We start from the raw sequence: 13,600 nt of genomic DNA, 5'->3' as shown, positions 1-13,600 counted from the left end.
GCATGTAAAAAAAAAAAGAGCTTTAAACAACACTAAAACAAATTTAACATCCCCTGCACTTTTATATATGTATTTGGTTGGATCATACTAGTACTGTATACAGGGTTATTTTCGCCCTGTGTTATTTTCGCCCTTCCTCACTTGCAGATTCGTCCCATCTTAAATTCGCCCAGAAGCAGCTATTTTTAAAGAGAAATGATTTGAGATATTGGAATTTGCCAAGTATTAAATCTGCCCTCTGATGAGGACAAAAGGGCGAAAATAAAATAAGGGCGAATATTTCCCTGTATACAATATTCAGTCAGTAAGGATTTACTACCGGTATTTGTTGACTCTTTGACAATCACTGCCTTTTGAACAAAGACAAGAGACTGTTCATGATATTCACACAGATAGCACTAATTATGGACAAATGTCACATTGGACATCTTGTTATGACACACAACACATGTTCCACCAGATATCAATCACTAATTACATGTGCATGCATGTAGATAAAAATGGAAAGCCCGATACAAATTAATTAATTCACAAATTAAAACAATCAATATGCATATGTTAGACAATTATAAAGTACATGTATTTTACACTATTAAAACATGCAATTACTAGTACAGTTGCATTTGTAATTATCAGTGAATATTAAAAAAAAATCAAAATCATGTACATAGAATATACAAAGTATATATATTATCAAACACAAACACACTAACTAAATCTGCAACACTGCAATATAAGATGCAGCCGTAAAAATATAAAAAAAATAATCACATTTTATGTGAATTCATTTCAAAATCACTGCATGTTTGTATTATGCAGAAATCCTAAGATATTTTACAATTAATGCTTTGTAATACCACAAACGTACAACATGGAAATGGGAAAATAAAAAAGAGGGATGACTACATGTATCTTCATTATTCTAATAGATCTAAAAATTTCCTGTGGATCTATGGATACTAGAATATCTTCAATGCTTTTTTTCACATCAGTAAAATGTTTTTACATTGAGCTGTAAACTACTACTACTAGCACTGACTTAAACCTAATCTGAAAAACTCAAGTCAGCTACAATGAGCAAACACCAGTACTCAGTCAAAGGGCAACCTGCAAGTCATTATAGTCAAGTATTATACATATACCGGTACCACAAAGCCAGATCAAGTTTCTGTTACCGGTTTCTGTTCAGTTCTGAAGAAAATTGAGAATGATATAGTCATTTTAAATTTTCTAAAGGATTAATGAAATTCTTGTGACTTGTCTATAAAGTAGATACAATTATGATCAACTACACAACTAGATTTTATTCAATAGTTGTGCTAATAAAGGTGCTCAAGTTTCTTTCTTTTAACACTGATAAAATAAGCAACAGTTATATAGTCATGCATCAAATGTTTTCAGCTTATACAAAATGTCTCTCAGAATTGATCAATGTATAAGCTTAAGTCTTGAATTCCAACAGACTATAATTTAGACGAGACTAGAATCAGAATCCACGATTTCTCCGTCGGACTCCATGCTGTAGATATCCTCCGAGTCCTCGCTGGCGTCGGGAGTATCGTTCACCATGATTTCTCCTGTCAGGGCCACTCGCGCATAGTCGTCAGTGTCAATGGACCGGCAGAAATGTATGGCGTATTTGAGCTTCTCCCTTAGGACGGGCTTGCAAGAGTAGCGGGGCATCTTCAGCAAGAAGAAGCAGGTGTAGCTCTCAGGCAGAAAGTGATCCGGTGGGTTGTATTTGTCAAGTACCTGTATATAGAGTAATTAATCCATCAATTGTAGCAATAAATGAAAATTTAAAAAATATTCAATGAATAAATAGAATTCTTTGCTAACAAACAGTGATGAACTGCTCCTTGTTCCCTTTTCAAAGACTACAAAAGCAAATCCTCACCTTTGGCTAGCAAATATACATCAGCACAAATTTAACCTTAATTTTGTTTTCAAATCCTTTTCATTGAAGTATAAAAGTGTTTTGATTTAGAATTGAACAAAAATAGATGATCAAACTTTGCTATATAAAAAGTACAAACCTGAAGAACAAAGTCTCTCCCCCTGAAGTCGGCGATTGACCTGGGTAGCCGGGTCCTGCCCCACACAAACCTGAGGAACAGGGACCTCTCATTATCCGAAAGTTCCTCCATCACTTCCCAGAACCATATCACCAGCGGCGCCGTGGCATCCACCCCTTTGTAGGTTGCCACAGACTTCAACAAGTACAAGGGAATGTCTGGGCTGCCACAAACCTGATAGAAAAACATGTGCATGGTGTTAAAATGGATAAAAATCGTTAGTATTGAATAGGGTAGCATACATCAAACAAAATAATACTGTAAAGTTGTGAATAACAACACCTCTTCAATTCAATTGATTTTTGTTGCACAATGCCATACAAAAATTATAAACTGGTGCATTTACATTTTATTTTCATTACAGTTTAAGTGAACTATAGCCATAATTCAATACCATTGTTTCCAATTCCAGCCCTGTGAACAGTGACAAGAGAGGGACTGGGATGACCTTTGACATGCCCTCTCTGACCCACTTCACCTGGTCATCAAACTCATGCAGTCTGTAAAACAAGACATTACATAATAGAAATAGTTTCTCATATTTCACACTGCATCTACATAAAATGTTTAAAACTATAGGTTACCCTAAGTTTTTCAGAGGAAAAACCGAATTAATACAAAGATTTAGTTTATATAATTCTCTATATTTGTAAACGAATTTGATGAAAAAATCAAATAAAAAAGCTTTTGCTTAACAATTTTCTTCAGCATTACCACGAATATATTGAAAAGTATTACATCAATCTGATCAACTTGTCCCTGCACGAACTCATGGGATTGCATGCCTTAATAGTATTTATCTAGCTTTTGAACTTTGAACTCTTAAGGTCACAAACTATATTGTCTCTTTCTTGTATAGATTTTAAAATGTCTGGTACAACCAACAGCAGTGAGACCAGAAACAATATGCACCTGATCTTTGACCTCAACCCAAGGGCCCAAAGAAATAATAATATCTCTGAATAGGTTGGCGGTAATTCATTTTTCATTTATAAGCTCAGACTAAGAATAGTAACACACTGCGACAGCTTTATCTGGATGGTTTCATAATTCTCTTTCATCAGTACCTGTAGTTAATGGCCTGTTTGATGTACTCCATTTTGTTTGCTGGTGTGATTTTGCTGTGCTTTGATGACAATTGTACCTCCTGTCCTGAAGAGCTTGGAATGCTGAAGGGCATGTCTACAGTCTGAAGTTTGTCATCAGTAAGGTCCTTTATGTATATAAGTCCTTCAGTAAAAGAAAAACAAAATTTGAATTAAATTTAATCAAATGATCTTTATAAATCTGTTTTCAACAAAAATACTACATTCATTTGAAAAGCATGTATTGAAAGAATGGTATTATTTCCAAAAGCTACAGTGTATGTGGCGAATAATCTATTTATCTTATGCTGAAATATTCTTCCTTTTATGCATATACTACACCTAATATTACATGTACATTTATCTATATACTTCCAAAAGTTTCTCACAACTCCGACATCTACATGTAGTTTCTGAATAAAATTTTAAGGTACTAAATTACGTACAATACAATTAATTTATAAGCAATCAGATGCTGATATAACCATAAAGGTATATGTACATGCAAATTGATAGAAATAAGTACCTGGTACATAAAATACTTTAGAGCTAATTTTGATAATTATTTACACTCCAAAACATTCTCCAAACTTTCATGCCTTCTAAACATAATTTATGGTATGGAATGGTACCGGTAATACTTTTGGAAGATTATCATTAAATACTTGTGGCCACAAATGCACTCGCAGATGCCAACTGACGGAAGTGAGTACGGTACCTGGTACACAGTCCTTGTCAATCTCGGCCAGGTCGGACACACTCAGTGGCATCCCAGCCACCTGCTTCCAGACGGGCTCGGCTATGTTCAGACTGAGAGGGCTGCCAGTTCGTATGGCTATACCAAACAGCATTCCTGTAAAAGTAGGTCACTATCTATTACTGTATAATTACACTGTTCATATCTTTTACATTGTACTACAATTTTAAAGACATCAGATTCCAACTGGCAACAGATTTTCAATTAGTTTATATAGGTGGAAAAACTTTTCTTTTAGTACTGGTATATTGTACATGTTCTAATAGCTACATTACATATAAGCTGATAGCCTACCAGTTACAACATAAATTTTTCACAAAATTTGCAAAAATAGAATAATTAGGAAACTATCCAAACAAAGCGCATATAATTTCTGCGAATTGTATTTCTTGCAATGTGAAGGTGATCGTGAAAAAATGCGAAAATTAGATCATCACAAAAATAACCTGATGAAAGTAAACCATACCCAGGAACTTGAACATGTTGACATGGACAGGTGACTTGGCCATGGGGTTGAAGATGTAGCAGTCCCTGTTGGCACCTGACTCGCCCCGCCCGTTGGGGGTGACGATGAGGAGGGGGAGGGAGCCGTTCTGTAACTCATCACACATCTCGGCCACAGACTCGCTGTACCCCCCACCACAGTCATCCACACTCTCTCCTATACAACAGAAATATATACATCCTTACTGATCAAGTTTATCAAATATTTACTGCCTAGTACAGGTATAGGGTCAATCAATATCATATTCATTCTGTAAACCGTTCATCCTTCGAATGTTATAACTTTTTATTACAATAGATCATTTAATTAAAACTAGAACCTGCTTGCACTCAAGTATAAATAACAGTATTATCTCATTATTTTTTCACAATGCTGTGATTACAAATTTTTCAAATCTGCATGCATGTATTACATATCTTTAACGTACATCAAAGCTAGAATGCAAATGTTTGTTGACGGCACAGTAAAATGGAAACTATCTGTACAATCATATACATGTTAATTCTACTGACCTACGAACTTGACCTTCCAGACCCTGTGGGGTAGCATCAGGCTGTCTGCTCCAAAGGAGGACAGTTTACTAGCCATCTGTCCAAACACCGACTTGGTTCCATCAGGGCCGGAATATCCGCCCTTACTACGGGCTCTCTTCACCTGTAAACAAATGTTTGTTCAATGACTATCTGATATATTTTGTAATTTGTGACATTTACCAGTGATTAGCTAGTTTCCTTGACCAAGTCTTTTCCTTTATCAAATTTAGAGACATTAAAAAAAAATTAACTGCAGCTAGAAACATGCACGACAAGGTTCTTTCAAGCATAATATTCTTGCACACATATAATACTTGGTTTCAGTGTAAAGATCCTAACCCCATATGCTTTCTCTATCTTTTAAAGGAATTTTGTCTTTTAAATCATCTAGTATTGTAATATACCGGTATGTATTGTTAAATGCAATTTCCTTGGATAAGCTGTATCTAGATTAAGTCCCTAGAATTTACCGTAGTCTTATTCATTTGAAATCTTTATCAACTCAGAATTTGTTTATGAACATGTACAGTCTAAGAGGGCTCCCAATAGCATATCCTACCTGAAGTCTGTTGAGTTCCACCACAGGTCCATGCTGCTTGTCTCTCACCATGGTTGCCTGAACAACTTTTCTAAAGGCAGCCTCCTATTAGTTCAAAATATTGAAAATATATACCGGTATTGATCTTGAAGTCTGTTTTAATTTATCATATATTGTACATGTTCACTGAAAAGCAGTACAATCACATTTATTTCATTCATAACAAGTCCCATGACAAATTATAGTCACCCCTTTTACTGTCTTATTGTGAAATTTACATTGAAATGGACAGATTGTCAAATCTTACACTTAAATGTACACATAATCATAACTCTCTACCTTGACTGATGACACGATCACTCCTCGGAGGTTGTCCAGCCCTGTGATGATGTCATTCCTGACCTCCAACTGACTCCGGTTCTGGAGGTCAAACATGGGGATGGATGGACAGAAGAGGTCTGAGAAGTGGTGAAGCAGGATCAGGCGGTTCCTGAGGGCGGTGATGGGGATGTTCTGCAGGTGGTTGTACTCCATGGGGATGTCCGATGGCAGCTTCCCGGCACTGACTGCTTTGTTGGTGGACCAGGCCAAACTGTGGGCTGACCCACAGGCCACCCGGTTTATCTTTTTCCCTATGGTTCAGAAAAAAAAGTTTAAATGGAGATAGCCATTCAGAAAAAATTCTTCCAAAATGAGGATAGTAATATGGAGAGGGCTTTACAAGAAAAAAAACAGGTTTCTACACTGAGAAAATTTTGGGATTGTTCCCTTTCATATTAAGTTATGGAACAAACAAATGCATACATTTACAATAAAAAAAAAAATTGTTTAGAAAAATAATATTCAAACCTAGCAGTGAGGCCACAAGGCGGGGTCTTTGGATGGCATTGGTGGTTCCATCTCCTAATTGTCCCTCATCGTTATCGCCCCAGGAAAACACCTCACCTACAACCACAAAAATCAAAAATTAATTTCCAAACAAAAACATAACTCCTGTCATGTTTTATAATTTTGATTCTTGATAGCACAGTAAATCAAACCCTGCCTTACCTGTATCAGTGCATGCCACACAATGGAGGGAGCCACAAGCTACGTCAATGACTTTTTTGTTTTGGAGGGCCGAAACCTTGCGGGGTCTCCTCACATGGTCATCTGACCCATGTCCCAAGCGGTGGTAATCTCCTTTACCCCTGGAGAAACAATATATAAAGTACATGTATAAAGTATGAGTATTTACACTGTAAATCAAATTACCTGCATATTTCATATCAATATTGAAAAATTCTCATAGTTAAGGATAATAGAAGAGAAATTAAATGTTTCAATGTCATAGTTTGATTACTCAGTGGAATACAACATCATATTCTTACCAAGTATAGACAGATCCACTTTTGGTCAGGGCCACAGAGAACTGGGATCCACATTCCACTTTCATGACCCCTTGACCTTGCAGTGTTTCAATTTTCATTGGTACTTTACAGCCATCGCTTCCTCCACGACCTATCAGGAAAACAAAGAGTTATTTCCAGCTTTAATAACAAAATCATTATGGCCAAGGAAGAGCTGGAAATTTCAAGCACTGACAGATTGATTTGAACCAGAAACCTATCAAAAACTGGAATCCCATGTATTAATTAATTAAGGGCACCTATTCCAAACAAAAGGAAATGGCTCTTAATAATGAAAGTTATAACATTTTGATTGAACTACAATCTGACAATAAATTGAATGACACAGACCATTTTCCTGTGCATTTGTACACATATTGCTCAGATTTTCATAAATATCTATAATCTGGTTAAATTCTAATGTAATGCTATCCCAACAAGGATCCAATTCAGAGTGGCAAAGGCAATAACTGATATAAATTTTAAGTAACACACAACTTGAAGGTAAATTATCACAAAAAGATGTGTCTTTACCAAGTTTGCCATAATCGCCATCTCCCCAGGACCAGACGTTGTCATCATCTGTGATACACAGAGTCTGGGCATCGCCACTTCCACACGCCATGTCAACCACACGATAAGACTTCAAGGCTTCCACCTGAACATAATTTCACTCACCATATAGTATTCCCTTTTAAATTTTAAACTCATTCTTGATACGTATAAATTGTTCAAATATTATGTATATAAGCATAAAGAAAGAATAAATACCGATACTTACTAAACTGTTCGGTTTATCAGCATTTGCATTGGTTTTAAAGATTCAGTTAAGGTGTATAAGATTTAATAATTAAACAGAAAACCAACCAGTTTTGGTCTGGGTTGATCCTCACTGTCCCCGTGCCCCAGACGTCCATACCGGCCCTTGCCCCAGGTGTATAGCTCCCCATTAGCTGTGATACAGGCACTGTGGGCCCCTCCTGCTGCTATGTCCACCACTTCCTTCCCTCTCAGGGAATCGATCACCCTTGGTCTGTCACAGGGACTACAAAAAACACCAAGACATTTAATGTAAATTCGTTTGTTTACTCCATAATTTTTCTTTTTTTTTAAGCACTTTGACCTCAGTTTGGAATTCAATCAAGTTACAAACTCTTACCCTCCATCAAAAAATCCACAAAGATATTAAAGATAAATATCTGTTTCTTAAAACCAAAAAAATTGCATATATTTTGGACAAAAATGTGTGTATAATTTAAATTGAAAATATGTTTCTTCTTCATACCTTCTATTTCCATGACCTAGTTTTCCGTCTTCTCCCTCTCCCCAAGAATACACCTCGCCCTCAGCAGACAGGGCCAGGCAGTGCTTCCCTCCTGAGTTGACGGCCAGCTTTTTGATGAAGACATGTTGGATGGACTCCAGCTGTGTGGGATGGGACACAGACTCGGTCCCTCCCACTCCTAATCGACCACCTGCTCCATATCCTGTTGCAAACACCTGTGAAAAAATAGCAATTGAAGAAAAATAAGCTTTTCTGATTTTTTGATTGAATACTAATTTTGCTGTCTCAGGTTATCACCTGAAAAATTGTCCATTCATATTACATGCATTATACATGTATCCTTGAAACCATCAAATATACGAAATCAACAGAAATTGATGTTCTCAAATATTTTGTCAAAACAGAGACTTGGAATTGTACACTTTAAGTAGACAAAGGAAAATCGCATTACAAATTTTATGACATAAGTCTCCTTACCTTTCCTTCTGCAGTTACAGCAAACAATGTCTGTTCTCCCCCCACCAGCTGGATGGGTCTGGTCACTGCCAGGGCCTCACAGCTGACCGGCTGTTTGACCTTGGCACCATCCACTCCCCCCAGCTGCCCTCTGTGGTTGTGTCCCCAACCCCAGATCTGGCCACTCCCACCCCAAGACAGGGTCCACTCTTCAGGTTTTCTATTCAGCCACAATAACAACTGTTCATCTTGTTCTTGCTTGAAAAGGTCATGATTCTCGTGAACATTCAGAGCAGTCTCCTCTTCCTCCCCAGAAATGTCCAGAATCTTCTTCCTGACCTCCTCTATGAAGGACATTGGGAGCACGGTCCTTTGGACGATGCCTGTGGCTACTCTTGCCGCCATGCAGTACCGCCGGAACCATGCCCACTTGTGAGCCTCACTACAGCAACTCAGCTTGTCTAGCTCTAAATCACAGGCCAAAGCCACCAGCTCCTGATACAGAAAATCCAGAGTCAAAGATTTTTTATTTTCATCTGGTGCATATATGTGTATACAATGTAAGCTGTGTCTTATCAAATACCATGGATATGTTGAAAGTGAGTTGGACGTCCAAACCCCTGATTGTCTGTATATATTACTTTCTTTAGAAAAATTTAGTTTTGAATCTGCACAATTGAATCAAAATAATCACATGCTGCATACCTTGAAGAATGGGCTGTGCATGAGATGCTTTCCAGCCCTGACAATGGGATCCTCGTAGTCATACTGCCTCTGTAAGGCCTCAGGTAGACCCTTCACAAGGGAGGTCACTGAGGAACTACTCAACAGCTGCAGGTAAAGAAATATACTATGGTTTTTTGTTTTTTCTTTATAAATTAAAAATAAGCCATATGTTGTAATTGGTCAACATGATAAAAATTCTTGATGTTGATGACAATTCAAGATCTAGGTTACAAAAATCAAATTCTCATTCTCATTCTCTCTCTCCCCCCCCCCCTCTCCCAGGTCTAGTCAAGAACATATAGAAATCATATGCAAGCAAGAAGACTTATATAACACAGAACACTTACAGCCGTGGAGGATCGTGTGGCTAGTTCTGATTCTGAGATCTCCACAGTGGGACTGGCAAGTAGAGTGTTGACATTCACAATCTGGTCCGCACTGTACGTCATCAGCTTACGCAGCTTTTGCAAGGCCCACATTCTCTGACTAGATCCTGTATGGCAAAAATCATGAGATAATTTTGAACATTTCCCTCCTCTTTGCCATATACTAGTAACCTGTAGGAGGACAAACTTAAATTTGATCGAAAATGAGCTATATTGGAAAAATATATCATTCGTTTCAAAAGACAAACCTAGAGAGCTGAGCTGGGCATTAGCAGCCAAGGTGGCTGCCAGTCTGGTGACAATATTTCTGTCCAAACTGATTTCCAGTTTGAAGTCCAGAAGACAGGTGACGAGATCAATGGATGGTCTTGACAGAACGGTTCTGTCCGAAAGCATGTCCATGGGGGCAGCAGCGGGCATGATGGGATACACGGTGAAATACCATCCCCAGCCATTGACAGAGCCATCGCTCACAAACTTCCACCTCAGTTCATCCCCGTCTATCCTAAGTTCCTGGGACCAATCTGACCATTCTCGGCCTATTCAACAAATATATTAGGATTACCAGTATGGGTACACTAAAACAAGTATCTAAGCACTGCCTAAAATTTGTGCAGCTACCTTCCTTGTTATGTGTTGTGAGGTTGAAAAAATATATCTCTTAGTCTTAATGATGAAAAATGAACACAGAAAATGTATTTCAACATTCTTAAATCCAGCATGCATTCTTTTCCAAATTAATTTTCCTTTTCTACTGTGAATCATTTTTCAGTATGAGTTACAATGTACATGCATATTCAAAATTTATTCAAATACAATGTACTGTAACTGTAAAAGCTTAAAGATATAATTACCTGATTTGACGGCAAGGGTCCGACCAGAACTGTCAGATATAGTTAGGGGATCATGTCTCCTCTCTGTGGAGCATCGGCGGTCAAACTCCACCCTCAGGGAATCAGCTCCTGCAACATTGGAAAACTCTTTGTCAGATTTACAGTCTCAAATAATCAATCACACAACATAATATGCAAATTAACCACTTTTTTAAAATGTGCTGACATAAAATTTTGCCGATGCATCTGATTATACAATGCACTGCATAAAGATGTATTCACATTACAAATGTTGATCAAAAAATTGAGGTAGATATGAAACAATAAACACCTGGTTTACCTAGTTTTCTTGACCATTAAGGCTCGGTTTACCTGGAATTTTGACGGTGCCACTGAGAGAGGCATCATCCATGTAGGGGTGGGGACTCTCCTGGACCACCGGCTGGGGCAGTCTCCCACAGACTCGGTCAGTGGCCACATCCTCCAACTCTGTCACACACAACTCCAGCAACATTTCTGCTACCTATAATGTACATGTATGTACCCTGTAGTACCAGTATACATCACACATAAACCATTGTGTACAATATATTCAACAGAGAAAAGTTAAAATATTCAAAAGTTGAAAAAAGAAATTGAAACTTTGATCAGACTGGATATCAAATATACTACATCTTGATGTCATTGGTACAGCAAAACCGAGAAAACTAACAACACTTTCACACTTTACAGAGACTCTGAAAAGTATGGATGGGTACTTTCCAAATGAAAAACTTAAAAATACATGACATTGTATAAACATAATTTCATAGGATCTTAGTACAAGGATCATACCTGTGGGTAAGCTTTGGCCAAGCGAGAAAGAACCTCTGATAAACATTCTCTAGCTGATTCACCCATTCTGGTGGCCACTGCAAGCTTCAAGAGCTCCACCAAGTTACGAGCATCGTTGACAGACATCCGTACGGTGAAGTCGTCCAGACCAGAGGGATAGATTGCTTGCACTGTGTCTATGGTACTCATGACCTCATCAGCAGAGGTCAAGGTTTCAGCCATGATACTGGTTTCCATGGGAACCAAAGCTGCCAGACCTTGCATGCTTGTGTATGATGAGATTTCTGAATGTACCTGAAATCAGTGAAAGTAAGATTAGAGGTAAAACATGAAATTAAATAGAAAATTGTGGTAAAATTTTAATTTACAGATACAGGTATATTATCAGAGTGGTTTAAATCTTTGTATTTCAACCCCAATTTTATATAATTCTTATTCATAAACTTCCACATTTTCATACAAACCTCTACTCAGTTACTCTACTGACAATCTTTCAACCTCCCAATATTTATTATTGGACAGTATTAACAGTGTACCCATTTCATCAATCTACACACGCTACCTTCCTTCTTTCATGTTAAATCCCCTTCCCTCAGATTTCTCTACACACATAAATACACAATTAATTATCCCAATGACTATCTTGATGTCACATAGAATCAGCTGTCTGGAGAATATCAATACAACTGAACACTTTTTTCTTAAAGCTATCATCCATTTTTTCAATAAAGGCCTAACTAAACCAACCCTAATTCTCCAACCTCCTATTAACTTGAAAACCTAAGTAAAGAATTAGCATATCAAATTTATTTTGGTCTCCACTAACCTCTCTTATAGCCATCTTTTCCACTGATGAAGTACCCATCCTCTCCCACACTGCACACAGGCACTCACTCCACTTACCCCCTCTGTGAAAATCTCTCCCAGATTAAGCTGAATATCTGCGTGGTCCAACACCTCGTCTGTGCCCTCTCTGGGGGTACCCTCCTCCCTCTCCGTGGGAAGTTCTTCCATACTGGCTGTCAGGGACATAGCCATGCTAAGAGGTTTAATGTCTGAGGAGACAGGCATCGGCTGACCATCAGTCTCCAGTGACTTCACAATTGCATCCCTGTTTAATATCAATAAATAAATACAAAGCATTGTACAACTTCAATTACACAATGCAATTTTTTTTCTTCAGAATTCAGGAGGCTTTTTTTATCAAAGTCAAAATGGAAATCATGTGCATAGATGAAATACAAATCTTTAGTGAGAGAGCAGAAGTGACTGATTTGCAGAGACTTAAAAAATCCAGAGACTTTTAACTATTAATTGCACAATATACACCGTTACAATTACAATGAGTTCATTATTTATTGTGTAATATATATTGACAATGTGTTATTAATTCTATTGGCTTTTGGGTAATAATGATTGCTTATGTCTTAACTGAGACAAAGTATCTTGGAAAGTGAAAGATTCAAAGGGTGGACAAAGTGATGGGGATATTTACCTTACATGAAACATACCATCAGTAATTCCTGTAAAGTTTTTTTACAGTTTACTTATGGAGAAAAAAACAAAACCCATCTCACCTGGAGTAGAGAATCTGCAGGGCGGTCAGGATGTAGCCCAGGGCCTGCTGTTTGCTGATGTCCGTGTCCTGGGACAGGATGATCTTTGCCAGTGATGGCCGCAAAGCTTTGGAGGTTACACTCTGTGCAGATGCCGCAGAGACAGAATTCTCCTCAGAGTTGTTGTCATTCACGCCTTGGAATAAAAATATTGATGTTATCTCTACCCTAATGTAACTAAATACAATTATATTACAGTCTTTAGGACAGTTGCTTTGAGTTCATAGGTTAACCATATAGTATCGGAGGAAATTTGTCAAACATAATGATTTTCTAATAACAATCCTTTTATGAATCCAAAGTAAGTAAAATGATGATGCTTGTTGGAAGCAAAATAGCCCTTACCCAATAAGGTGGCGCCTAGAGCATCTCTAGAGGTGGAAAACAAGACCGGCTCATGGGTGGTGGGGACTGACATGTCCGTGGTGGCCCAGGCAATGCTATGGGAAGAACCACATGCCACCTTACTGATCTTGTAACCCTCCAGCACCACCAGGGCAGGCTTCCTGTTGACAGTGGTGGTGCCATTCCCCTGCTGTCCATGATCATTGTCTCCCCAGGCAAAGACCTAGAAACAATGTCA

The 13,600-nt window shown here is 37.9% G+C and overlaps 1 protein-coding gene across 6 annotated transcripts in view; it reads right to left on the bottom strand.

Moving 5' to 3' along the window:
* Positions 1 to 206: 206 nt before the first annotated feature.
* LOC105319253 (E3 ubiquitin-protein ligase HERC2) overlaps positions 207 to 13,600 on the bottom strand; it is a 56,511-nt gene continuing 43,117 nt past the window's right edge. For all 6 annotated transcript variants that reach the window (XM_066076202.1, XM_066076206.1, XM_066076203.1 and 3 more), the window contains 25 exons: positions 13,363 to 13,585; positions 12,979 to 13,153; positions 12,305 to 12,512; positions 11,402 to 11,695; positions 10,940 to 11,090; positions 10,589 to 10,696; positions 9,983 to 10,273; positions 9,696 to 9,841; positions 9,328 to 9,453; positions 8,644 to 9,117; positions 8,167 to 8,381; positions 7,749 to 7,926; positions 7,416 to 7,539; positions 6,864 to 6,993; positions 6,544 to 6,683; positions 6,343 to 6,438; positions 5,833 to 6,125; positions 5,515 to 5,598; positions 4,935 to 5,076; positions 4,384 to 4,578; positions 3,879 to 4,013; positions 3,143 to 3,305; positions 2,470 to 2,575; positions 2,037 to 2,249; positions 207 to 1,752 (listed from right to left, as the gene is read on the bottom strand). In XM_066076202.1, the coding sequence (XP_065932274.1) occupies positions 1,471 to 1,752; positions 2,037 to 2,249; positions 2,470 to 2,575; positions 3,143 to 3,305; positions 3,879 to 4,013; positions 4,384 to 4,578; positions 4,935 to 5,076; positions 5,515 to 5,598; positions 5,833 to 6,125; positions 6,343 to 6,438; positions 6,544 to 6,683; positions 6,864 to 6,993; positions 7,416 to 7,539; positions 7,749 to 7,926; positions 8,167 to 8,381; positions 8,644 to 9,117; positions 9,328 to 9,453; positions 9,696 to 9,841; positions 9,983 to 10,273; positions 10,589 to 10,696; positions 10,940 to 11,090; positions 11,402 to 11,695; positions 12,305 to 12,512; positions 12,979 to 13,153; positions 13,363 to 13,585 (4,692 nt within the window). In that variant the 3' untranslated portion in view covers positions 207 to 1,470. The remainder of the gene's footprint in view (positions 1,753 to 2,036; positions 2,250 to 2,469; positions 2,576 to 3,142; positions 3,306 to 3,878; positions 4,014 to 4,383; positions 4,579 to 4,934; positions 5,077 to 5,514; positions 5,599 to 5,832; positions 6,126 to 6,342; positions 6,439 to 6,543; positions 6,684 to 6,863; positions 6,994 to 7,415; positions 7,540 to 7,748; positions 7,927 to 8,166; positions 8,382 to 8,643; positions 9,118 to 9,327; positions 9,454 to 9,695; positions 9,842 to 9,982; positions 10,274 to 10,588; positions 10,697 to 10,939; positions 11,091 to 11,401; positions 11,696 to 12,304; positions 12,513 to 12,978; positions 13,154 to 13,362; positions 13,586 to 13,600) is intronic.

Source organism: Magallana gigas, chromosome 2, assembly GCF_963853765.1.
Source record: "Magallana gigas chromosome 2, xbMagGiga1.1, whole genome shotgun sequence".
Lineage (NCBI taxonomy): Eukaryota > Metazoa > Mollusca > Bivalvia > Ostreida > Ostreidae > Magallana > Magallana gigas.
Note: the sequence above shows the minus strand (reverse complement) of the source record. Positions and strands in the feature narration are given on the sequence as shown.